This window comes from Schistocerca americana, chromosome 6 (assembly GCF_021461395.2).
Source record: "Schistocerca americana isolate TAMUIC-IGC-003095 chromosome 6, iqSchAmer2.1, whole genome shotgun sequence".
Classification (NCBI taxonomy): Eukaryota; Metazoa; Arthropoda; class Insecta; order Orthoptera; family Acrididae; genus Schistocerca; species Schistocerca americana.
Genome location: NC_060124.1, coordinates 604,595,020 through 604,622,010, shown reverse-complemented (window position 1 = coordinate 604,622,010; position 26,991 = coordinate 604,595,020). Strand labels below are relative to the sequence as shown.

Sequence of the window (26,991 nt, the reverse complement as noted above, 5' to 3'; positions counted from 1 at the left end):
ACTACTATTCATGTAAAAACAAAAAAAATTGCGTGTGTCTAGTCGTAGTGGAAGGACTTATTGGAAATGGTGAATTGTGATTTCAGCGCACTGAGAAGTATATCCGAATGTAAGTGGTGATAGAGGATCTCAGGGAACCACAGGAGGGACGTCATGCTAAAAGGAGGCAGGTAAAACACAGTAAGGTAGTTGTACAAACGATTGGTATTGTAGTTGTAAATTGTCGTAGCTGTGTTGGAAAAGAACCAGAGCTCCAAGCCGTAATAGAAAGCACTGAAGCTCAAATAGTTGTCGGTGCAGAGATCTGGCTATAGCCGAAAATAATTTCAGCCGGAATTTTTTCAAACGATCTAACAGTGTTCAGAAAGGATAGATTAAATAAATTTGGTGGTGGAGTATTTATTGCTGCCAGAGGTAGTTTGCCTTGTAGCGAAATTGAAGTAGATAGTTCGTGCGAAATAGTATGGGTAGAGGTTGTACCTAACAATCTGACTAAACTATTAATTGGATCGTTTTACCGACCCCCCGACTCAGAAGATATAGTTGCTGAACAGTTCAAAGAAAGCTTGCGTCTCATTTCAAATAAGTACTCCGCTCGTACAATTATAGTCGGTGGTGACTTTAATCTACCCTCGATATGCTGGAAAAATTATACGTTTAAAGCCGGCAGCAGGCATAAAACGTCATCTGAAATTGTACTGAATCCTTTCTCAGAAAATTATTTTGAACAATTAGTTTATGAGCTCACTCGAAGCGTAAATGGTTGCGAAAGCATACTTGATCTTTGGCAACAAATAATCCTGGACAAATAGTGAGTATTGTGACGAATACAGGGATTAGCGACCACAAGGCAGTTGCTGCTAGGCTGAATACTGTAACACCTACAACCATCAAAAAGAAACGCAAAGTATATCTATTTAAAAAAGCTGCTAAAAATGCTCTTAACGCCATTTTAAGAGACAGTCTCCACTCCTTCCGATCTGATCATGTAAGTGTAGAAAAGTTGTGGAATGTTTTCAAAGAGATAGTATTGCCAGCAATTGAGAGATATATACCACATAAATTAATAAGTGATGGTACTGATCCCCCATGGTACACAAAACGGGTCCAATCGATGTTGCAGAAGCAACGAAAAAGCATGCCAAATTTAAAAGAACGCAAAATCCCCAAGATTGGCAAAGTTTTACAGAAGTTCGAAATATGGCGCCTTCTTCAATGCGGGACGCTTTTAATAATTTCCACAACGAAGTTTTGTCACGAACTCTGGCAGAAAACCCTAAGAGATTCTGGTCATACATAAAGCACACCAGTGGCAAGACGCAATCAGTACCTTCACTGCGCGATAACAACGGTGAAGTCACTGATGACAGTTCCACTAAAGCAGAGCTATTAAACACGGTATTCCGAAACTCCTTCACCAAAGAAGACGAAGTAAATATTCCTTAATTCCAATCAAGAACAACTGCCAAGATGAGAAACATAGAAGTAGATATCCTCGGAGTAACGAAGCAGCTTAAATCACTTAATAAAGGCAAGGCCTCCGGTCCAGATTGTATACCAGTCAGGTTCCTCTCAGAGTATGCTGATAAAATAGATCCATATTTAGCAGTTATATACAACCACTCGCTCACAGAAAGATCCGTACCTAAAGCCTGGAAAATTGCTCAAGTCACACCAATACCCAAAAAGGGAAGTAGGAGTAATCCGCTGAATTACAGGCCTATATCACTAACGTCGATTTGCGGTAGGGATTTGGAACATATACTGTATTCGAACATTATGAAGTACCTCGAAGAAAACGATTTATTGACACATAGTCAGCACGGTTTTCAGAAAATATCGTTCTTGTGACACACAACTAGCTCTTTATACTCATGAAGTAATAAGTGCTATCGACAGAGGATTGATTCCATATTTTTACATTTCCAGAAGGCTTTCGACACAGTTCCTCACAAGCGTCTTCTAACCAAACTGCGTGCCTACGGAGTATCGCCTCAGCTGTGCGACTGGATTCGTGATTTCCTGTCAGAAAGGTCACACAGTTCGTAGTAATAGACGGAAAGTCATCGAGCAAAGGGAGGTAGCGTTGCTCACGTCCGTAGGTTTAACCTTAAAATACCCTACACGTGCCTCCTGGGTGGTGCTAATTGAGCAACAGTGATTACAGGCAGCCAGACTATCCATAGGATCTCCTGGCAATGACATATCAACTAAATAGCAGAAACAGTTCTTTTCAGAGCTCATTAACAAGAAACATTGGACCAACTATCAGACTCCTTCAACTGAATATCGAAAGCATTAGCAGGGCAAAGTGTGACTACCTGTCAAAATTTTTGCTGGACAACAATATCGATGTCGTCGCCATTCAAGAAACTCGTGTTCCCAGCGAAGAAATATTCCGAAGCCGAGGTCGAATTCCTGGATATTCTGCACTTGGTGTAACTTACCACGAGGTGTATGGAATTGCTACGTATGTCCGTAACAACATAAACAAAGCTTCGCTGATTTCTGTAAGTGTGGAGGCAGATATACATACAGTTGTCATACAATTGCACGGCATTACTATTACAAATGTTTACAAACCACCGAAAACAACATGGCCCGATTTTGTCCTACACACAGCAGAACATCCTGCAATTTATGTAGGAGACTTCAATAGTCACCATGAACTTTGGAAGTACTCTCAAAATGATGAAAATGGGAGCATGCTTGCAGATTGGATCGAAGAGAATAGTCTTCATCTAGTGTTTGATGCCAAAGATCAAGGCACTTTCAGGTCAGCTGCTTGGGACAAGGATTCAAATCCTGACTTATGCTTTGTTAGCTGCAACGAAACTGGCTTTCCCATCAACACCACAAGGAAAGTGATAGATGCCTTTCCTCACAGCCAACACAGACCTGTAATAATACAAATTGGCTGCACTGTTCCTGTCATACGATAAACTCCGCATGCTCGATGGAATTTCCAGAAAGCCGACTGGATGAAGTTTTCAACGGAACTGGATAAGACCATTCGATGGATACCTACATCACATAATAACTATCAACGCTTCATTGGTGCAGTAACAGCAACAGCTAAAAAGTGTATGCCAAGAGGATACCGAAAAGAATATGTTCCAGGATGGAATGAGGAAAGTGAAGCACTGTACCAATACTTCCAGCAAAGTGGTGACCCAGAGATAGCTACGGAACTATTGTCCAGCTTGGACACGTCTCGGAGGCAGAAATGGGCAGAAACAGTCAAAACTATGGACTTTACCCACTAGAGCAGGAAAGCATGGAGTCTTCTGAGAAAACTGGGAGGAAGTGCACCAGCATGCAGAAAAAATTCCGAAGTAACACCAGACCAAATTGCTTCCCACATCATTACCACCTCAAGAGTACTTCCTGACAAGAAACATACAAGACATATCAGACGACAGCTTCGTGACCTTAAAAAGAAGGCATCTCCCTCATCTGAGTATACCCATCCCTTCACAGTTTCAGACATTGACTCTGGACTGAAGGACCTGAAACCTCTTACGGCACCTGGATTCGATGGTATCCACCCAGAATTCCTGATCCATATGGGAGGAAAAGCTAAGAAATGGCTGGCAGAATTCTTTACTGACATCCTGCTGACTGGTCAACTTCCATCTGAGTTTAAAAAGGTGAAGATAATATCTGTTCTGAAACCTGGCAAACCCAGCAACAGAGTAGAAAACTATCGCCCCATTACCCTACCCAGCTGCTGCTACAAGCTTTTTGAAAGGCTAATATATAACAAAATAAGTAGCGCTATCTTAGAGAACGTTCCAGCTGATCAGGCAGGCTTCAGACCAGGGCGTAGCTGCTGCGACCAAGTATTGTCTCTCACATCCTTCATAGAGTCAGGATACCAAATGAAGCAGAAAACATCTGTGGCATTTGTTGATCTAACTGTCGCCTTCGACACCGTGTGGAGGGAAGGCCTTATCTACAAATTTCTCCGCATCATACCCTGCAGAACAATGGCTCGACTGATTAACAGCATGCTAAGTGATCGGAAGTTCCAGGTAATCACTGGAAGCAACATAAGTAAGGAGAGGAAGCTGAACAACGGATTGCCTCAAGGATCAGTTCTCTCACCCTTACTGCTCAACCTATATCTATCTGATCTACCTGACACTTCGTCCAGAAAATACTGCTATGCCGATGACCTGGCTCTAGCCGTCAAACACCGGGAAATGAAGACAACAGAAGAGATTTTAGCCAATGACCTGTCTGCATTAGACAATTACTTCAAAATCTGGGGACTCCAACCCAGTGTGAGAAAAACAGAAGTGTGTTGCTTCCATCTAAATAACCAGTCGGCGAACGTAAAACTGGAGGTAAGTTTCAGAGGCAAAATTCTTCGTCACAACTGGAACCCAAAATATCTTGGTGTCATCCTGGATCGTACACTATGCTTCAAACAACACCTTCTTAACTTAGCTCAAAAGCTGAGAACTCGAAACAACATCCTCCATAAGCTATGCGGAACTACCTGGGGATCTTCAGCAATCACCCTGCGAACTTCAGCTCTGGGCTTTGTATACTCAAGTGCTGAGTATTGTGCACCTGTTTGGATGAATAGTCATCATACAAGGCTTGTTGATACCCAGCTGAATACGACAATGCGCATAATATCTGGCGCAATCAGATCTACTCCAGTTTATTGGCTTCCACTGTTAACTGGTATAATGCCTCCTGATCTACGCAGATGTACTGCCCTTATGAGAGAATTCCACAAGATCTCCAGGAATTCTAACCTACCCGTGCATTGCGACCTGCCACTTTTAAATCGCAAGAGACTGAAATCACGTCATCCAACTCTGTGCGATGCTGCTGACATGGTTGCTAAGAATTTCAAACCTCTTGAAGAATGGAAAGGTCGATGGGAAGCAGTGACAGATGTGCACCTGCATAACATCTTCTCAGGTGCTAAACTTCCAAGTGGATTCGACTTACCACGCAAGACGTGGTCTACTCTCAACAGAATCCGTACCAGTCATGGCCGATGCAGGGATGCTCTCTTTAAGTGGAAGAAGCTGCCTGATCCAGCTTGTGACTGCGGGGCTCCATACCAGACTGTTCACCACATTGTCAGTGAATGCAGGATTCGAGCCTATCACGGCGCCAAAGAGGACTCCCTGCTAGCAACTCCAGATGCAGTGCGCTGGATTGAAGGACTGGATATTCAGTTGTAAAGACAAACTTAAGTTTCTTGTGTGTCAATATGTACATATGTATATGTAATTTCATGATGTATCTGTATTAGCCATACGCTAAATTAAAAAAAAATCGAGTAAAACGTAAGTAATATCCGGCGTTCCCCAAGGAAGGAAGTGTTACAGGCCCTCTATTGTTCCTGATCTATATTAACGACACAGGATAAAATCTGAGAAGCCGTCTTAGATTGTTTGCAGATGATGCTGTCATTCAACGTCTTGTAAAGTCATCAGATGACCAGAACGACTTGCAAACCGATTTAGGTATGACATCTGTATGGTGCGAAAAGTGGCAATTGACCCTGAATAAGGAAAAGTGTGAAGTTATTCACATGAGTAGTAAAAGAAATCAGCTAAATTTCGATTACGCGATAAGTCACACAAATCTAAGGGCTGTAAATTCAGCTAAATACTTAGGGATTCCAATTACAAATAACCTAAATTGGAACTATCGCATAGATAATATTGTGGGTAGAGCAAACCAAAGACTGCGATTCATTGGTAGAACACTTAGAAGGTGCAACAGGTCTACTAAAGAGATTGCTTACACCACTCTTGTCCACCCTATTCTGGAGTACTGCTGTGCGCTGTGGGATCCGCATCAGGTGGGAATGACGGATGACATCGAAAAAGTACAAAGAGGGGCAGCTCGTTTCGTATTATCGCGAAATAGGGGAGGTAGTGTCACAGACATGATACGCGGATTGGAGTGACAGTCATTAAAACAAGACGTTTTTCGTTGCGACGGGATCTTCTCATGAAATTTCAATCGCCAGTTTTCTCCTCCGATTGCGAAAACATTCTGTTCGCACCGACCTACATAGGGAGAAATGATCATCACGATAAAATAAGTGAAATCAGGGCTCGCACAGGAAAATTTAAGTGCTCGTTTTTCCCGCGTGCCGTTCGAGAGTTGGACGGTAGAGAGACAGCTTGAAGGTGGCTCGTTGAACCCTCTGCCAGGCACTTTATTGTGAATAGCAGAGTAATCACGTAGACGTAGAGATTCATTTAATAAACAGCTGCACAATATAAGAATGCAAGTGTTCAACTGGACCTGCTGTAGTGTACAAACAAGACGGGCAATACGGCTGTAACAATAAAACCCTTCGTTGCCACCCCCAAGCGTACCCTCGCATTTTCCTTGTTGTTCTGTCGATAGTGTTGTTGATTACAATACACTAACCCGCTTCAGTGATGTCTTTCCACGCGTTACGTCCGCGGGTTCGGTATTCATTATCACATAGTGTCAGACGCCTGTCCTTCATAACATTCGTTTGAGAGAATCCCGGCAGGATGCAGCACCTTCCAGAAGCGCTCATTCGAAAGCTTTGTCAGACAATTTCCTAGGACTGAGGAGAATCGAGACATATAGTCGGTGTGAGTGTGGGCATACCGTAATTTTTTCGGGCGCTGTATGGATATAAGAGATAACTGCACTGTTTGTGTGTATATTGCAGTGTAATGTTACTGTGGCTTAGAAGTGGCATGACCAAAGAAAATGAGTGTGTGTTCTATCGTGAGGGGCATATAGGTTCAGTGCATCGATAACCGTGAGGGTATGAGAGAGATTTTTACGTGGAAAATTATGTGTACTATAGATACTGAGATTCATTCCAGAACCACATCAGTCAAGAAGAGACATTACCTGTACATCAATCGGCGTCAGACTATAGCAGCAATAGTAATTCTAATTGTGGTTACAGTGGTAAATATGTTCCTGGTTCCCAATATTCTTGTGAGTCTTGTATGTATTTGATGATCTGTAGACAACTTTTGCGAGGTTTAATTGTTAGTGCATTATGGCGATCTGTACAAAATAATTTTTGCCACTGAAAGTCTCGTCTTCAGAAAAAAAGGCGGACAGTGTTCCCACACTGGCAGCAGCAGCAGTTAAATGGTTAAATTCAGTGACGAACAGGCTATGCCATTAGGATCATCAGGAAGAATACATTCGGTGTTATTCGGGCTATTTTCGTAAACAGGGCCTGTTAGGAAAAGAATTTATATGCAGGCAAGCTGAGACGCCACAAAAGCTCCTACAGAAGCGACGGTTGACTATTTCTGCAGCACTTTAAGAAGTCTGGGAAGGGACTGATAAGTAATGGACGGGCTGCCCCGTTACGTCTCTCTCAGCACTGGAGACGCAGCTCTGCGTCATCGCGCCAGCAACGATGCCTAGGTGAACACGTATTCTAACAGGTATTTCTCAGGTGTCATGTATGAAAGGGACGCCGCCGCCTCATGCCTGTGGGACCCGAACTGACACCTGCTCGTGGTTCAGCGGCTGGCGGCCGCGTCGTCGATTTACTGGGCCGCCAGTGCATCCCGCCCGACTCCTGACAGCGAGTGCGTTCCTGTGGACAGGGGACAACGGGCTGTGTATGCTTCCAGATCGATTTTTAACTGGGTAATTATGTGTGACGTGTGTCGCATGACGGTATTCCTTGCGCGATCAGAATGAAAAGAAGGGCGATCGATTTAATTACTTCTACAAGACCTGCATTTTCCAAACAGCATTGAATGATGAGCAAACCGATTTTTTTATATAAATAAACAATATAACCTTGAATTTCCCTTCATGAGATCCTTCCTGTCCACCTCACAGCCGCCAGTTTCCAGGTAAAATGGTTCAAATGGCTCTGAGCACTATGGGACTTAACATCTGCGGTCATCAGTCCCCTAGAACTTAGAACTACTTAAACCTAACTAACCTAAGGACATCACACACACCCATGCCCGAGGCAGGATTCGAACCTGCGACCGTAGCAGTCGCGCGGTTCCGCACTGAGCGCCTAGAACCGCTAGACCACCGCGGCCGGCAGTTTCCAGGTAAAGGAGGGCTCGAGCGGGATAGGGGTGGGGTGGCGGGGGTGATGATTGATTTCCTGAAACATTCATTAGATAAATAAATAAACTATACTCCATACACTGCCCTGAATCCTCTAAACTGCTTAAATAAACAATATTCCACACATTGTCTAAATTGCTTAAACAATATTCCTTACACAGCAATCGATTTCCAGACAAATTCTTTAACTAAATAAATAAAGTATATTCCATACATTGCCATAAATAACTGAACAATATTCTATATATTGTATAAATTCTTGAAACAATATTCTATACACTACAATCGAATTCCCTCCAAACGACCGATCAACTGAGTCTTTGTCCCGCCAATTTCCGAGAGAGATTGTGGGAGGGCAGGGGGTTTACCAGGGAGAGGAGAGGTTAATTAATTGATCAATTTAATTAAGTAGTCAATCAAACTGATAAGAGTGAGAGGGGCTATTCCAATAACTCAGACCTGAAAGTGTACCTGAAGCAGAGAGGGGGATAGGTTTCCTGAGGGGTGAGGGGGGAATCGGAGAGGATGAGGGAACAATAGGTTAAGGACCTGTCAATGAAAAGGAATGATCCTTTAGTAGAACAACAGGTTAATGATCTGTCAGTCACAAGGAGTGATCCTCTTAGCAGAACAATAGGTTAATGACCTGTCAATCAAAGGAGAACAATAGGTTAAGTACCTGTCAATCAAGGGAGAACAACAGGTTTGCCTCTGAGTGCATACCTGCCCCTGATGTAGGCAACCCACACTAACTAAAATGCGCTGGTGGTGGCTTTGGTGTAGTACTCACATTAAGAGACAGGACTGTGTTTTCTAAAGTGAATATGTATATCTTTGGTCCAATGGGAACGAAAACTGGAACTTTCCTTATATCAAATTTTTCCCTCATTAATAGTATAGAATTGATTAAAAATTTAACTGTGATCGTTTTTTATGGCACATCGTCATGTTGCAACAAATGTACAAATGTGAGTTACTAGTCAATCAGTTCGATACCTAAATTCTGGTGGAGTATGATAGTAAATACTGTTGGGAGGAGACATAGACGAAATCCACAGTCCACAGAAGGACGACATGCGACGAAATACTGTAGAATAGTTGTTAATAGTCTTTTCTGAACGTGACTTATTACCAAAAGATGAACGAAAGGCATCGAGACATTTTTGTTGAGTTAGTGTTACGACATCTATAAAAAACATCACTGGAAATTTCAGTATTTCCACAACACTGCTTCTTTAAGCACTCACTGCAAAGAAACTCCTCGCCAGTTTCTGATTTTCCATTTTTCGAACGATAATGCACGACGTTGTTGTCGCATCTCAACAACGCCAGCACTTGTAAATGGTTAAAGTGGTGCTACTTGTAAATATTGTCCGGTAGCGGTGGCAGAGTCACAGACAGCACCACCACCGATCCTGTATGTGAGTCTATGTGATAGGTCAGTTGTGGGTAGGGATGGTGTTACATTTCAGTGCGACAAATGCGGTGTTGTTACGCCTTTGTCAGTGTGCAACACACAGGGCTAAGTGGACCTATAAGTCATGTACAGGGGCCAAGCTGTTTCAGGGGTGGATTCCTTTGAGCCATAATAAGGTGGCACTGGCTTGTGCTCAGCATGTAATATTGCCATATAAGTTAAGAAAATTTCGGATTACAGCAACAGACAAATGGCATCATCTTATACGAAATCGTGGCTTCTGCTTCGCTCTTGCATGGATGGGTAACAAGTAATAGAGGCCTAGATGCGGCCAAGGTTGTTTCGACTACAATGCAGAAGTTTTAGTAGGATGCCCTTAAACATCGTACATACAGTCCTGATCTCTCCCCATGCAGCCGTCGACTTGATTCGGATGAAGAGGTGCATGCCTGGATACAATCGTGGTTCCATAAGAAACCGCAAACGTTTTTCCATGACGCCGTTCCTCTTGTTTCACAATAGAGTAAATGTATTAGCAATTATTGCGAATGCTATTGAAATAACAAGCAGTTTACTCACTTTTTGCGTCTGTTTCATTTTCATTTCATTGCCCCTTATACGTCTGAAGTTTCAGAAGGTGACTGCACGAAACGTACAGGGCATACAGGAAACAGACCTGTATCAGAGGATAGACCGTCTTTCAGAGTTTTTAAGTCACAGTGTAGGCACTCAATACGAATACCTTTCTTAATGCAGCAAATGTCAATATGTCCGAGAAATTCATTTAAGTCACTGTTGCTGCTGCCAAGGAAGGAATGATGACAACAGCGTGCTTTGCAAATCTGTCCATTGTGTTGCGTGTCTACCGACGCAAACTACTTGGATGCAACAATACTGACTCGGATGAGTTGTCATTCGATCTTGATACGTCTGCCCCCCCCCCCCCCCCAACCCCTCTCAGTGGTGCGCGCTGGTGCATAGTAAAACTCAAAACTTGTAGAGACGCTCTGTGCATTGAAATGTGTCATTCTTCTGTATGTCTTGTACTTTTTGGGCAGTCGTCTTTTGAAACTAAGCAGTTGCATCTCGACAACTACACGCCAAAGAAACTAGTATAGGCATACGTATTCAAGTGCAGAGATATATAAACAGGCAGAATAAGACACTGCGGTTTATATGATACAACAATTGTCTGGCGCAGTTGTTAGACCGATTATTGCTGTTAAAATGGCAAATTCTCAAGGTTTAAGTGAGTCTGAACGTGGTTTTATAGTAGGCACACGAGCGATGGGACACAGCATCTGTAAGGTACCGATGAAGTGGGGATTTTCCGGTATGACCATTCCACGAGTGCGCCGTGAATATCAGGAATCCGGTAAAACATCAAATCTCCGACATCACTGCGGCCGGAAAATGATCCTGCAAGAACGGGACCAGCGACGACCGAAGAGAATCGTTCAACGTGGCAGAAGTGCAACCCTTCCTCAAATTGCTGCAGATTTCAGAGCTGGGCCATCAACAAGTTCAAATGGCTCTGAGCACTATGGGACTTAACTTCTGAGGTCATCAGTCCCCTACAACTTAGAACTACTTACACCTAACTAACCTAAGGACACCACACACATCCATGTCCGAGGCAGGATTCGAACCTGCGACCGCAACGGTCTGGCGGTTGCAGACTGTAGCGCCTAGAACCGCACGGGCACGCCGGCCGGCCATCAACAAGTGTCGACGTGCGAACCATTCAACGAAAGATTATCGATATGGGCTTTCGATGCCGAAGACCCATTCGTGCATCCTTGATGAGTGTACGACACAAAGCTTTGCGCCTCACCTGAGCCCATCAACACCGACGTTGGACTGTTGATGACTGGAAATATGTTGGCCGGTCGGACGGGTCTCCCTTCAAATTGTATCGAGCGGAAGGACGTGTACGGACAACCTCATGAATCGATGGACCCTGCATGTCAGCAGGGGACTGTTCAAGCTGATGAAGTCTCTGTAATGGTGTGGGGCGTGTAATATGAGATCCTTGATACGTGTAGATACGACTCTGACAGGTGGCACATACGTAAGCCTCTTGTCTGATTACCTGCACTCATTCATGTCCATTGTGCATTCCGACGAACTTGGGCATTTCCAATAGGACAATGCGACACCCTACTGCCCCAGAATTGCTACAGAGTGGCTCCGGGAACATTCTTCTGAGTTTAAACACTTTCGCTGGCCACCAACCCCCCACTCCCGACATAGCATTACTGAGCATATCTGGGATGCCTTGAACGTGCTGTTCAGAAGAGATCTCCACCCTGTCGTACTCTTACGGATTTATGGACAGACCTGTAGGATTCATATTGCGGCAGTTTTGCGTGTTCGTGGAGACCCTACAGGATATTAGGCAGGTGTACCAGTTTCTTTAGCTCTTCAGCGTATGTTCCGTGTAATTCTCTTTGAACTTGTCAGTTACTAGTGTGAAACAAAGCGCCAGCATCACTGTGAAGAGCTTTATCCGTTTGCTCGGTAGTACGGCCTGTCGTCTGTTGTCACGCTCGTTAAACGTGTCTCGGCGTCCTAAATCTCAGTTACGAAGTCACTGTCGACTGCCATTCCACGTCCCAGTAGCGATCAAAGTGGCTCCTGAAAGCGCTGTGCGTAATGTGCGACGGAGGCACCGGCCCCGCGCCGCCGTGGCCCGCCTACCTACCTTGAGGCCGGCGAGCAGCAGGTGGCGCGCGTACTGCAGGCCGATGCCCGAGGCGCCGCCCGTCACCAGCGCCACGCACCCTCGCAGCTCCATCGCGGCTCAGCTCGCCACAGCGCAGCGCGGCACTGGCTGGCTGGGCGGCACGGGGCGGCCCTATAAGAGCGGCTCGTGGCGCCGATAACGCCTCCGCCGCCAGATAACGCGAAATGAAATCGCACAAAAGTACACCTGGTCACCACTCTCACTAATCCCGCAACCGGGAAACCTCAACTCTTGGCACCAGTAGGGACAACAAAAATTCGATTTTCAATATTTCGCGTAATAATTTCGAATTTAAAAATTTAAAATGCTGCCACAATCCACGTATTCAGGCATCTTATGTTAAAAGTGTACAGAAACCAGATGGCAGTTATAAGAGTCGAGGGACATGAAAGGGAAGCAGTGGTTGGGAAGGGAGTGAGACAGGGTTGTAGCCTCTCCCCGATGTTATTCAACCTGTATATTGAGCAAGCAGTGAAGGAAACAAAAGAAAAGTTCGGAGTAGGAATTAAAATCCATGGAGAAGAAATTAAAACTTTGAGGTTCGCCAGTGACATTCTAATTCTGCCAGAGACAGCAAAGCACTTGGAAGAACAGTTGAACGGAATCGACAGTGTCTTGAAAGGAGGGTATAAGATGAACACACACAGTGCTAGCAGTTCTGAATGTGAAAACGCTGCCCTGTAACAGTTGAATTTAAAGTCAATGCATCTCTTATAATCGAGCATCTATTAAAAATGAAAACACAATCAAGGCGATAATAAATGTCCTATTTCCACGAAAAGAGGTGCAGTCCATTTTTTCCTTTAGTTTTGTGAACAAAATCGATAAAGTTTTTACGTCTGACTGCAGGATACAATTAGCATCACATTACTTCGCGACGTCCAACGAAGTGAAAAGAAAACTACAGCGCCTCCATACAGTAGAGGTCTAGACATGTCCACTCTGCGTAATATCAGGAAAAAAAATTCCACTGTTTTTCTGCAAAAACTACAGATCACTTTAGAATCTCCTCATTATTTCGAAACCTTAGACACATAAATTAACATTAGAGAGAATACATTGCTATTTGAACACATGTCAGAAAAAAACACAATAATTTTACATTCAACAACAAGCTATATTTCAAGAGCACATAGCTGTTTTGTACACTGTGGCTAGGCACATTTTACCAGTGCAAAGCTATATCACACTGGCGTTTACAAAAAAAATCGTGCAAACCTGTCTTGTAATAGAATCTCCTACAAAATTTCACCACATCCCTCTCTCCTCCGTTACATCGATACCATAATATAGGACTAGTGGTAACAGCTATTTTTAAACAGGGGATCGTGTTGGCAATGATAAAATGTCATGATCCCATGTGACTATACAGCCGATTTCTATTAGTTTTATGAGCAAAATCGATGAGTTTTGACAGAACTATCTGCGACCAAGCATTAACCAGCTATACCAGCGCTTGTAAAAGATCCTGCTATAAGATTTTACCACAGCTCTCTTCCAATATATCTAAAAACAAACACTGTCCTCCTGTAGACATCGAGCACATTACATACACACATGTCACTCCACTGGAGCAAGTGACCAGTGGCCGAAGTTGCTTGCACAGACCTGCATTAAGTTTTATTGACTATACCGGAGGACTACCATTCACAAGAAAGGGCTTCTGTATTGTTCCTTCATAAGCAATTTAATACAGTGTTTTTTCAGCTGTAACACACCCAAGCAGTGAATGACTACAGCTTTGTACACGGCCATAAACTTTGTATTTGTATCATGACTTCAAGGCCTGAGTTAAGTGCTAAACTGGCATTAACACGTTTCAACCCATTGGCACTCACATTAAGCTGATCATCACATGGTGTAAACTGCACAGCTCCCACAAAACACAAGTTGGTAGAAATAAAACACAGAGGCGATGTTTCTCAGTGACAAACATGTGGAATACATCACAACATATGGAACCTGGAAGATTTTACACCATTGCAGAACATTTCCAGTAACTATCCAAAGGTAATGACCTCATCTCCCACAGTGACAGGGTAACGGATGTCTCAGTGTTCCATTTTGAAGACCATTGTTTCCTCGTTTTGCAGTCATGGACATGGTTACTGTTCTGGTGTCGGCCTTCGGTGGAAGGTCCTGTTCACTACATGCATTAGGTAGTAGAAATAAAAAGAGGAGCTGTTATCTTATTGGTGAAAAGAAAAAGTATGTGGAAGGCATCACAGGATATGGAAACAGGACACAAGAGTGCAGCATTGAAAACAATAGTCTGGAGATGAGAACCTCTACCTTTAATCCTATGCTCCACAGCGACAAGTATCAGATATCCAGTGTTCTGCAAAGGCTCTCTCAATCTCAACCAAGTGGTGTTAGCCAATCATTATTATGTGGTAATCAACAGTGTATCAGTGAATGGACAGAATGGGAAAGACACCTTTGATATGGAACGATGTACTGTAATATGCACTGCAGTAGGTGTATGATCAATTTTAGCAGTTTTGCCAATTGTGCATTAATTTCAGTGCCAGCCAATGACACAGCAGATTGCTTCCTGTATCATCACCAAATCACCCCTCAACTACTTTGCAGCTATAATATACTAGATTGTGAATGCAGATAGATGACTGTGCAGTACATCCATCTGGCAATATATGCGAAAGTATACCAGACTGCGTCCTACACCGATGAAAAAAGTTACCTATATATTTACAGTGCATCTATCATAGTGCAGAATTACGATTACAGCTGGCCATCTTTCCCTCTGTGGATGGGTGTCACACAGAATTCACACATTCATGGGATAAAGCTGGAGATTAACAAATCCCTCCCACATTGTGATTGACCAATCCTCACTGCAACACGAATCTTCCCCTCTTATTGGTGTATAGTAGACGTGAGAGTGTTGTGGTGATTTAACAGATGGTTAAGAAGAAATGTGTTGTTTGTACATGATGGAGCTCCAGACAGCTGGAGTTTGAAACATTCAACAGTGCTATTAGTTCTGAAGCATTATTCCACTGTCTGAAGCCAGTACCAGGAAGGTACCAGCATGAAAGAAGTGACTGTAGAGCATAAACACACACTCCTATGGTTAAACGGCTGTGTACCTAAAAATGTTATATTGTTAAAACCATATGGTATCTGAAGTATTAGTAGTGTGGAATGCGTCACTCTTAATATTCTAATGCAGAATATATTTGTCCAACGTCAGACATACAAGCACCCTGCCAAATGATAAAACTACTTCCTTCTACACTATTTTGTTGGGCTAGGATCGCACTGTCAGTGTACATCCATTGCTCGAGTCAACTAGAACGGAGTCAGGGGATTGCTGTTCAGTTTCTTAGGAAATTAATGGATTTTAGCCCGCATCTCGTGGTCGTGCGGTAGCGTTCTCGCTTCCCACGCCCGGGTTCCCGGGTTCGATTCCCGGCGGGGTCAGGGATTTTCTCTGCCTCGTGATGGCTGGGTGTTGTGTGCTGTCCTTAGGTTAGTTAGGTTTAAGTAGTTCTAAGTTCTAGGGGACTGATGACCATGGATGTTAAGTCCCATAGTGCTCAGAGCCATTTGAACCATTTTGAATGGATTTTATATGTCATTTTAAGACAGAAATTTACATACCCTCAATCATATTTCCTACGTCAGTTGTGCTTATCGTTAGCAGTAGTAGTAGTATGGTTTTGGCAGAAGCGATTACGTCTCACTAGGAAACAGAGTGAGGAAAATCGGCATGAACATTTTCGATAGCTGGTATATTTGGATACCACCTAGGCTCTGCTGAACGAAAATGCACACGAAAAAGCAGTAACATCTTACAGGGCAGTAAACACCACGGCCAGTACCGAAAGGAGATGTAAAAGACTTTTTGCTTTTTACATGAGCACCAGCACAGCTCAGGTAGCATTCCTCTTGCACAAACAAGTCTGGGTATGATATTAGGTAGTTTAGCTCTTTTGTGTGCTAGATGTCCATTGAAAGGAGTATTATTCTAATAAACAGTACAGAACAGCACATTAGTCGGACGGTATACTACTATGATCGACTGCACCCAGTCACGCACAGCCATATATTCCACAGATGCAATGTACTTGCTCTATTTTCTGTATGTGTGTGTCTACGCAAGTGTCGTGGATGGCTACCATAAACGTCACCCTGTCCTCTCGGTAATGGATCTACCTTTGAACACTGTTTCGGACGTACTGTATTGTGGATCATCACCTTGACACCATTCTGGATATAATGCGTGGTGGTTCCACCTGCAGGAGGTCATGGTTGGCATTAATGGAGTACAGTGCTGTACCATCTGACTAATATGCTGTTATGTATCGTACATAAGAGTAATACTCACAAAGGACTGCTTCCATCCTTCCAACGGACATCTAGCACACAAGATAGTGGAATTGGGATGATTATGTGTCATCATCGTGGATATTTAAGAGTATAAAAAGATGTGTGACAGGCGCAGCATGATGCCTTGGTTTGTTGTTATTACTGGAGAATCTAGACAATATTGTTACGAAACGTTGGTAATACAACTTGAATCGAGGATGTTATGCTCTTTAGCAGGACTCATTTAAATGTACTTAAATCTCCTTCAGTACTGTTTTGCGAACATTTTTTCGCTATTTGAAGACCTGTAGCACTGTCGAAAAAAAGGTACAAGCGGTTCAAATCGAGGCTTCGCAGTTGTTAATATATTTGCGTAGTCTCTTTGTACATGTGGTGTTTAGAGCTGTCAGCAGGGCGATGGTTGCTAACTGTCCATCAACAAATTATGTTTCTGGGTGTGCGCACTCTGTAGGCACGTGGAGGGGACACTCCCATGTTCCCTGATGCTAAGTGCAGTCATCACACTGTTAATTAACGACAAACTTATTACTAGAATAAAAATACCCAAAATCTACAGTTTGTAGTTGTCCTGACATGGTTGTGGGGGCGTATCAGAGTTGGAAGCTGTAAAAAAAAAAAGAAGCAGTGAAGCTCACGTGGTGAGCAATAAGGGCATATAATTATGGCCAAAAAATATCAGAGCAGCAGCAGAAATCTAATCTGTACACATGTCAACTCCCTGTTGCAGATCACTACATGGTAGAGTGGAGGCCAGATGACCATGTAGAGCTGTGCCAGACTTTGAGTTTCCATCAAGTGCATCGATACACGAGTCTGCAGACAACCTGTCTGATGTGTCACAGCAATACATGGATTAGTTTCCAGACTACGACTTACCGATCTGCACCACTTGATGAGTCTCATCTAGGTACGAGGCGAGCGTTACAATACTTTGATGATCTTCCTGTACAAAATTCATGAATGCAGATCATCTGGAAGAGGGAAATTCTTAGCACTTTTTCATAGCTACTGTGTATGACACACAAGTAATCTCGTCTGAAATCAAACAAAGCATGGGTATGCCAACAATATGACGATATACATATGGAAAAACAACTGTTGTTGTTGTGGTTTTCGGTCCTGAGACTGGTTTGTTGCAGCTATCCATGCTAATCTATCCTGTGCAAGCTCCTTCATCTCCCAGTACCTACTGCAACCTACATCCTTCTGAATCTGCTTAGTGCATTCATCTCTTGGTCTCCCTCTACGATTTTTACCCTCCACGCTGCCCTCCAATGCTAAATTTGTGATCCCTTGATGCCTCAGGACATGTCCCACCAACCGATCCCTTCTTCTAGTCATGCCACAAACTTCTCTTCTCCCCAATCCTATTCAATACCTCCTCATTAGTTACGTGATCTACCCACCTAATCTTCAACATTCTTCTGTAGCACCACATTTCGAAAGCTTCTATTCTCCTCTTGTCCAAACTATTTATTGTCCATGTTTCACTTCCATACATGGCTACACTCCATACAAATACTTTCAGAAACGACTTCCTGACACTTAAATCTATACTCGATGTTAACAGATTTCTCTTCTTCAGAAACGCTTTCCTTGCTATTGCCAGCCTACATTTTATATTCACTCTACTTCGACCATCATCAGTTATTTTGCTCCCCAAATAGCAAAACTCCTTTACTACTTTAAGTGTCTCATTTCCTAATCTAATTCCCTCAGCATCACCCGACTTAATTCGACTACATTCCATTATCCTTGTTTTACTTTTGTTGATGTTCATCTTATATCCTCCTTTCAAGACACTGTTGATTTCGTTCAACTGCTCTTCCAAGTCCTTTGCTGTCTCTGACAGAATTACAATGTCATCGGCGAACCTCAAAGTTTTTATTTCTTCTCCCTAGATTTTAATACCTGCTCCAAATTTTTCTTTTGTTTCCTTTACTGCCTGCTCAATATACAGATTGAATAACATCGGGGAGAGGCTACAACCCTGTCTCACTCCCTTCCCAACCACTGCTTCCGTTTCATGCCCCTAGACTCTTATAACTGCCATATGGTTTCTGTACAAATTGTAAATAGCCATTCGCTCCCTGTATTTTACCCCTGCCACCTTCAGAATTTGAAAGAGAGTATTCCAGTCAACATTGTCAAAAGCTTTCTCTAAGTCTACAAATGCTAGAAACGTAGGTTTGCCTTTCCTTAATCTTTCTTCTAAGATAAGTCGTAGGGTCAGCATTGCCTCACGTGTTCCAACGTTTCTACTGAATCCAAACTGATCTTCGCCGAGGTCGACCAGTTTTTCCATTCGTCTGTAAATAATTCGCGTTAGTATTTTGCAGCTGTGGCTTATTAAACTGATAGTTCGGTAATTTTCACACCTGTCAACACCTGCTTTCTTTGTGATTGGAATTATTATATTCTTCTTGAAGTCTGACGGTATTTCGCCTGTCTCGTACATCTTGCTCACCAGATGGTAGAGTTTTGTCAGGACTGGCTCTCCCAAGGCCGTCAGTAGTTCTAATGGAATGTTGTCTACTCCCGGGGCCTTGTTTCGATTCAGGTCTTTCAGTGCTCTGTCTGACTCTTCACGCAGTATCTTATCTCCCATTTCATCTTCATCTACATCCTCTTCATAATATTGCCCTCAAGTACATCGCCTTTGTATAGACCCTCTATATACTCCTTCCACCTTTCTGCTTTCCCCTCTTTGCTTAGAACTGGGTTTCCATATGAGCCCTTGATATTCCTACTAACAACTAAAAACGCGAAAATGACAAAATGGAATAAAATCGAGGGAAACCAGGTATGATTAGCAAAAATTGATGGAAATACCAAAAATTCAGGGAAATACGACTAAATATGTAAAATCACGAAAAAAACTTGCAAAATTACGTAAATTGACTGTGAATACATGAAGTTATAGAAAAAGTACCATCAAATGGGGGCATCTGAAGTCGGCTTGGTGTTCCCAGAGACTCAGGACCGAGAAAAGCTAAAAAATTCTGCACTGGCTGCATTCACTTTTAACCCTCTCCCTCCACCTACGTGGGTTTTCATAAGGCACACATCAACAAAGGCGACACTATATTGAAGCAGGCAAAACATATGTATCCCAATCCATAACTGTGTTCTTACACATGCAGTCGAATATACATATCACCGATTTATGGTAGGTTCTCACGAGCAATGTTATTACTTAAGTATTTACGAGAAGAATCCGAGTGTCTATCGGACTTACGCCATTCTCTAGTGTGTTCTGCGGGAGAGTTGACCTATTTTACATGTATCTACTTTAATAGGTGGCAACGGCCTTGCAGCAGTGGGTACACCGGTTCCAGTGAGATCATCAAAGTTAAGCGCTGTCGGGCGTGGTCGGCACTTGGATGGGTGACCATCCAGGCCGCCATGCGTTGTTGCCATTTTTCGGCCTCGTGATGCCAATTGAGGAGCTCCTCGACCGAATAGTAGCGGCTACGGTCAAGAATACCATCATAACGACTGGGAGAGCGGTGTGCTGACCCCACGCCCCTCCTATCCGCATCCTCCACTGAGGATGACACGGCGGTCGGATGGTCCCAGTAGGCCACTCGTGGCCTGAAGACGGAGTGCTAACTTTAATAGTGTGAGGGCAGTGAACTCGAGAGATGTGATGTTAGGATGAAACTGCTATACTATCCTACACATGAACAAAACTATCTTCTGCAATCTGGTCATCTGTGATCAGCAGATGTGCAGTAGCTTTTGTTTCGCCTCATTGGATGTCGCAAAATACTGAGATGTGAATTTTATCCTGCGGTCAGACGTAAGAACTTTACTGATTTTGCTCATGAAACTAAAAGAAAATGGACTGCACCTGTTTTCATGGATAGAGGACATTTAATATTGTCACGAGTGTGTTTCATTTTTTAACAAATGTTCGATTATAAGAGATGCGTTGACGTTAAATACATCTTAAGTTTTACAGTGCAGTGCAGTGTTTTCACGTCCATAATGTGGGCGCAATGTGGGAATGGTCGTGTGCATGTGCGTATGTGTGTGTGTGTGTGTGTGTGTGTGTGTGTGTGTGTGTGTCTGTGGTCACAGTAGGCAGTGGCGTCTCGACCAGTGGGTGGCGTGTGGGCGGCGACACAAAATTTTCCATTTTCCTTTTGGGTTAGCGAAAGGCCGATGCTTGGACCGTCGCCTCAAGGCGCTCAGCCTCCACAAGCTTGTTTGTTGGGGGATGGCTGAAGGCTGCAAAGCAGGGTGTGGCGCGTGGCCGTAGCAGGCCTGTAGGTGTAGGGAGGGAGGGGGAGGTAAGAGTGTCTATAACTCAACTAGTTCTCGGCTGTACATCAAGGAGAACGCACGTTCAGTTGCCACCTAACTGCAATTTTTTGAGACAACGATGCTGCCCAGTATACGTGTTGCGTTATGACATGTTGATTATGAGTTCTGGATTGTTCACGACAATTTCGGTGTGTAATTAGAGCAGTGAAGCATTGTCCATCAGTTGCGGTGGCGTGTATTGGCTTCGATAAGCTGGGCTGCTGTGTGATTGTCGAGCAGCTGCCTGTAGTCAACTCTGAGGCCAAAAAGCGGTAGATACTGTCCTCAGCCGTGTGGTTAGAAGTAATACACCTGTTAAACTCCTCTCTGTCCAACACCAGCATCTCGTCACTTGAACATATTTCCCACCAAAAAGAGTAAACATAATATCTTACAGCCCGACCTTCTTCCAACCAGCTTGTAAGTGAAGAGTAAAGTTTGAATACGTCTGTCACTAGTTTCGAGCGGTACTATGAACTTTTTTCCAACAAGATAACACCAGTTGTATAGCATAGTGAAGTTTTCAGCTGTATTGCGATTTTAGGCAGTCCTTCTGTACTTCTACGCATATAATTGTGTAATTAGGACCGATCTTTTATGATTAATTACGTAATAACGACCGATCTTTACTTCCGCTTTCCAACAAAAATAAATAAAGTACAGTAACCTAACCTTCCTCTCTGGGCAGTTTTCATCTGTTGGGGAAGGCAGGAGGTGCAGAGGTGCACTGGGGCTTTCCGCTCAGGAAGACCAGAGTTTGAGTCCCAGAAAGGGTACCACTATTTTTAATTTCCTGCCAGTTCCAAGCGCCTCTGGTGGTATAATTGTGTCAGGGCGGTACACTTGAGTTTGCCTTCCAGGACGACCAGGTTTTGAGTTCTGGAAAGGGCACCGCCATTTTTGATTTCCCGCCAATTCTCTGGTGAGTGGTGGAGTGGGATGTCAGTACAGCCCTTGGACAAGAAATTCCCATCATTTTTTTAAATTCCTGCCAAAATTCGTAATTACCGCCATAATTCGCAATAGCCGCCAAAATTCGAAATTTGTGCCAATAGAGTAGGTGAGGGAGGCGTGGGGAGGGGGAGGGGATGGGGACCAGTACGCACGTGCAGGCTGAGAAAAACACATGACCTCATCTGGGGGTAAGGTGGATGGGAGTGGCGTAATTAATTGACACTTTTAATGCATATCAGTTTGATAGCAAAAGCGTCTCAGTACCCCCATCTGCTATTTCGCTGAACTGATAATCTTCCCTGTCGGTGGCCGAGGCTGTACTTCACCACCATACCATTAATTGAGACAACACAGTAACAATTCGAGAAGATCACGACACATCCTCCATACACTTCTGCATCCAACTATGTTGCCCAATTCCATATATAGCCTGGCTTATATTTCTGATGGGTGGCAGGTTTTATTGGGCAGCTTAAGTGAACTACCCGAGCTTAAGTCTCTGCAGTGTCAGGCCAGATTTTATGTCTAAGACTCTACCTTAAGTTCGCTAATTCTATCCTCAAAATCACACTTAACTGCTCACGGAAATACTGTGCACTCTTCTGTTCCCTATATATTTGTTCCAATCCCTGTCTGCGTTGATCAACAGTCTCTCGCTTGCAGAGTACCTCTGTGCACAGTACAAAGAACTTCACTTTTCATGTTAAACGTAGAAGTTCCTATGTGAAATAATTGCTTAACTGAACAACCCCCTACGTCAGCCACTGATGAGAGATTTTCTACAAGTGCCAACACATCCTCAGATGATGTTAACAGAAAAGGGAAAAACGAGATTAGCAATAGCTAGACCCACTGCTGGAGTCTGTAACTTCAACAACTTAGTCTCTTCTTTCTTCTCCACTAGTTTATTGTTGAAAACCAATATACTCGCCGTCAACTGAGCTACAGTACTTACTGATTACTGTATAGGCTCTTCTCTGGTGACACCTTGTGTCTTTTCTATGCAATTGACTCACCGTCATTCATTTTCGCAATTTAGATTTAATAATGAGAAAACAACACACAAATAATACTGCGACAATAACAGGGATAGGACACTACGTGGCTACCTGTATCACCGACCTTCTTCTTTTGCTTATGAGTAGCTATATGGATTCTCTATACCGCCCATCCATGTGGCCAGAACGATTAAACGCTACAGACTCGGCTGACTGCAGCGACGTCGGGTGTCTTAGCATCACTCTGAGGAGTGCAGTTGCACTCGGTGGGGGGTGAGTGGTGGTGGTGACTGCTTTATTCAACTTCCGTACATGCTTCGTCACGGCTCAGCAACGCAGCACAGACCTCTGTCGATCCCGGCCGGCACTGACGTGGGATCAGCAGCTCCCGTGCTGGCGAAACAAGCCACACAGCTGCACTACGCTGCTGACACCAGGTAGCCCAGTGGACGGCGGGCGGCCTCTGTAGGCCGCGTACTGCTGTGACGTCAGTGGTGCACGCATTCACCACAGCAGCGGGTGGAGACAGCTGTACGCGGGATTCGACCCGCTGCCCTCTGGCAGGAGTCGGTGATGGCCGGTGCTGAGGCACCGAGTCCCACAAGGAATTCAGTACAACAGCAGGCACAGTCGGTAGGTTGACGGTATTGTGGCGTTAAGTCCCACGAGGAACTCAAGTGGTCGTGATCTCGAAGGCACGGCTGCTGCTGGCAGTGCCCAGTCGTCTCGTTATCCTCCCTGCTGCTGATGGGACAGTTCTCCGCAGAGTGAGACGAGCGTCATCTCGCAGCTCCCTTAAGCCTGCATTTTTCTGACCTGTACGTCGTCACACTGTGGCCGCTAACCCTCGACTGCTATCGCAGTACTTCACTGTCACTTTCCCATCATTTCTTAGTGCCTTTGCTAAAAACTTATTACTTTTCCTAAGAGACTGGGTAACGAAATTAAAGTATCAATAAATGTGACAAACTTGGCCTCTTCTTCCTAATTACAATGCGTCGTTCGTAGGTGCAACATAAGTTCAATTGCAGTGTCTCGCCTGCTGTAACCATTTTGCTAAACACACCTCTCAAATGCTGCTATTCTGCTAGTAGATGGTCATTGCCCTGTGTACTAGTGTGTTCGAGACTGCTTTCTTCCGTACAACATGGGGAAAACTATTTCTATTCAAGAACCAGTCTGGGTATGTATGTATGTGTTAAACCAGAGACCTCGAAACGATAGAGAGGCTTCGTCCCGCCGTAGCCCTCAGTGGTCCACAACCCCACAACAGGCCACAACAGTCCACCCACCCCATCGCCGCCCCACACCGAACCCAGGGTTAGTGTGTGGTTCTGCTCCCAGTGGACCCCCCCCCTCCCCCCACCTCAGGAATGTCTCGTAGCCCCAAGTGTTTGCGTGGTAGAATAATTATGGTGTACGAGTACATGGAAATGGTCTCCGCGTAGCGATCGTCGACACAGTGTAACTGAACTGGAATAAGGGTAACTAGCCCTCATTCGCCGAGATAGATGGAAAACCGACTTTAAAAGCATCCACAGGCTGGCTGGCACACCGGTCCTCGACATTAATCCACCGGCTGGGGACCGGCACGCCTTCCCACTCGGGAAGCAGCGCATTAGACCACGCGGCTATCCGGGCGGGCACCAATCTGGGTACTTTGGTTTCCTGTACATTTAATGACAATCTGGCCTCGTGCCTTCTCGTCAACTAAAACATCCAAAAGCAGTGACTTATCATCGGTTTACATCTCAACAGTAAATTTAATATGGGGATGGACAATATACATGTGGTCGACTAACTGCTGCAGCGCGTTTTCACCGCAAAGGCATATCAAGAAAGTATCCTCAGCGTACCATAGGAAGTGAGATGAATGCAGCATCGCGGAGTTCAGAGCTCGCTCTTCAAAGAGCTTCGCGAAGAAGTTCGCAACAGCTAGAGATACATGGGATACTATCGTTGTGCCATTTGTCATTCCATAATATTCACAGCACCACAAGAGGTACATTCATTATTGGCGGAAAAACTTGATGATCCTATGTGGAAAATGTTGGGTCAAAAGATCCAACATGTCTTGTATTCGTCCCCTACTAAAAAGTGACATTACATCTAGACTAGTCGTTATGATGTTTTGGACTGATTTCATTTGCCTGAATTTCTTAACAAATGATTGCGAGTTGACGACATGGTGTTCACAGTGACCCAGTCTGGATGCTAATAAAGGCTGCCAGTTCTTTTGCCAACCAGAAGTTGGCTGAACTGATTGTAGAAACAATTGGCCAGAAGGACGCCTTCCTCGAGTGTTTTGACAATCCATAAAGCATGAGAGCTCCGGTGCCATGTGGCATTAATTTCATCATCACTCCCTGTATTTCTGATGATGGCCTACGTCAGACTGCAAATACTCATCCATTACGTATCATTCTCTGATAAACGTAAAACTTTCAGGTGGCAGACTTCAGTGTTTAGAATCTCAATGCCATTTCATTGGCAATAAAAATAAATCTTCATTCTCACAGAATAGGCTAAAACAAGATTTTGGTGGGCAAGCTTTCGCTAGTAGATGTAATGTCACCAGGAGAAATGCTGTGACTTGTGCTTATTACGTGACAATGAGGAACTGGTTGTTTCGCTGATAAAGGAAATCCCATTCCAGTTATGAAGGGCAGTACCTGAAGGTGTAACATTTGCTAGAGGATGATATACACCGGACGATTAGTCGTGGTTCAACACATACCATTAACAGAAAGACAGGAAAGTTATTAAAGGTCTGGTGCACCAGAGGAAGTGGTGATGAAATTGATGGTACATGCCACCAGACTTGCCAAGCTTTATAGATTGCCAGAGATACACAACGAATGTGTCGTTTTAGGCCTATTATTTCTACAATCGGCTCACCCAGCTGCAGATTGGAAAATCAATTGGGCCCTTATTGGCAGCCAGATGGGACACTGCGCACGCCATGTCGTCAATTCGCAGTCATTTGTTGAAAAACTCAGGTACATGAAGATAGGCCAAAAGGCATAATGGTTAGTGTAGATGTAATGCCACTTTTAACTGGGGTGCTAGTACAAGACATTTTGGATGTTCTGACCCAACAGTTTCCGCATGGTTCGTCATTTTGTTCTGTCATGCCTAAACGACAACGTGCTTCCTATACCACGACGAATCTTATGAGAAACGGTGCATCAGTGCGACCCTAGTTGTTCCTGCAGTCGTGAACTTCTTCATAGAGCACTTTGATGAGCAAGCTCTTAACTCTGTGATGCTGGACTAATCTTCTCTCCTGATGTACACTGACGACACCTTGCTGCTTCCTGATGGTGAAAATGCACTGAGGCGGTTTGTCGACCACATGATCACTGTCCACACCAACGTAAAATTTACTGTTGAGATGGAGAGGGATGTTTTAATTGAGCAGGAGGCTGGCGGCTACCTTGGTCATTCATTGTATGGGAAACCAAGGCACACTGATTGATACTTGAAAGCAGGTAGTTCTCCACACTGTATACAAGAAAGCAGTCTTAAACACGTTAGTACACACTGCAAAGATTATTTCTGGCGATTATTATCTACAGCCTGAATTGCAGAATTTGAGACACGTGTTCAGGGAAAATGGTTACAGTAAAGTAGACATTGGAATCACCTTTATGTGCCACCGACAAAGGGCGTCTTGTGAATAGGCTGCATTCCTTCGTTATTGTGGACCAACGACCAGCAAGCTAGGAAGCACGGTACAGAGACATGGACTTAGTCCAATGCTCCGACCCACCTCCAAGATACACTGAAGCGCCAAAGAAGGTGCTATAGGCATGCGTATGCAATTACAGAGATATGAAAACAGGCAGAATACGGAGCTGCAGTCGACTAAGCCTATATAAAACAAGTGTCTGGTGCAGTTGTTACATCGGTTACTGCTACTACAATGGCAGGTTATGAAGATTTAAGTGAGTCTGAACGTGGTGTTAAAGTCGGTGCACGAGCGATGACATCCTCGAGGTAACGATGAAGTGGGTATTTTGCCGTACCACCATTTCACGAGTGTACCGTGAATATCAGGAATCCAGTAAAACATCAGATCTCCAACATCGCTACGGCCGGAAATAGATCGTGCAAGAACTGGACCAACGACAACT

General features: G+C 44.0%; 1 protein-coding gene across 1 annotated transcript in view; it reads right to left on the bottom strand.

Annotated features, from left to right (window-relative positions):
- LOC124620340 (15-hydroxyprostaglandin dehydrogenase [NAD(+)]-like) overlaps window positions 1-12,293 on the bottom strand; it is a 185,887-nt gene extending 173,594 nt beyond the window's left edge. Inside the window, exon 1 of the mRNA XM_047147014.1 lies at window positions 12,201-12,293. Within this exon, the coding sequence (XP_047002970.1) occupies window positions 12,201-12,293 (93 nt within the window). The remainder of the gene's footprint in view (window positions 1-12,200) is intronic.
- Between the last annotated feature and the right edge of the window lie 14,698 nt (window positions 12,294-26,991).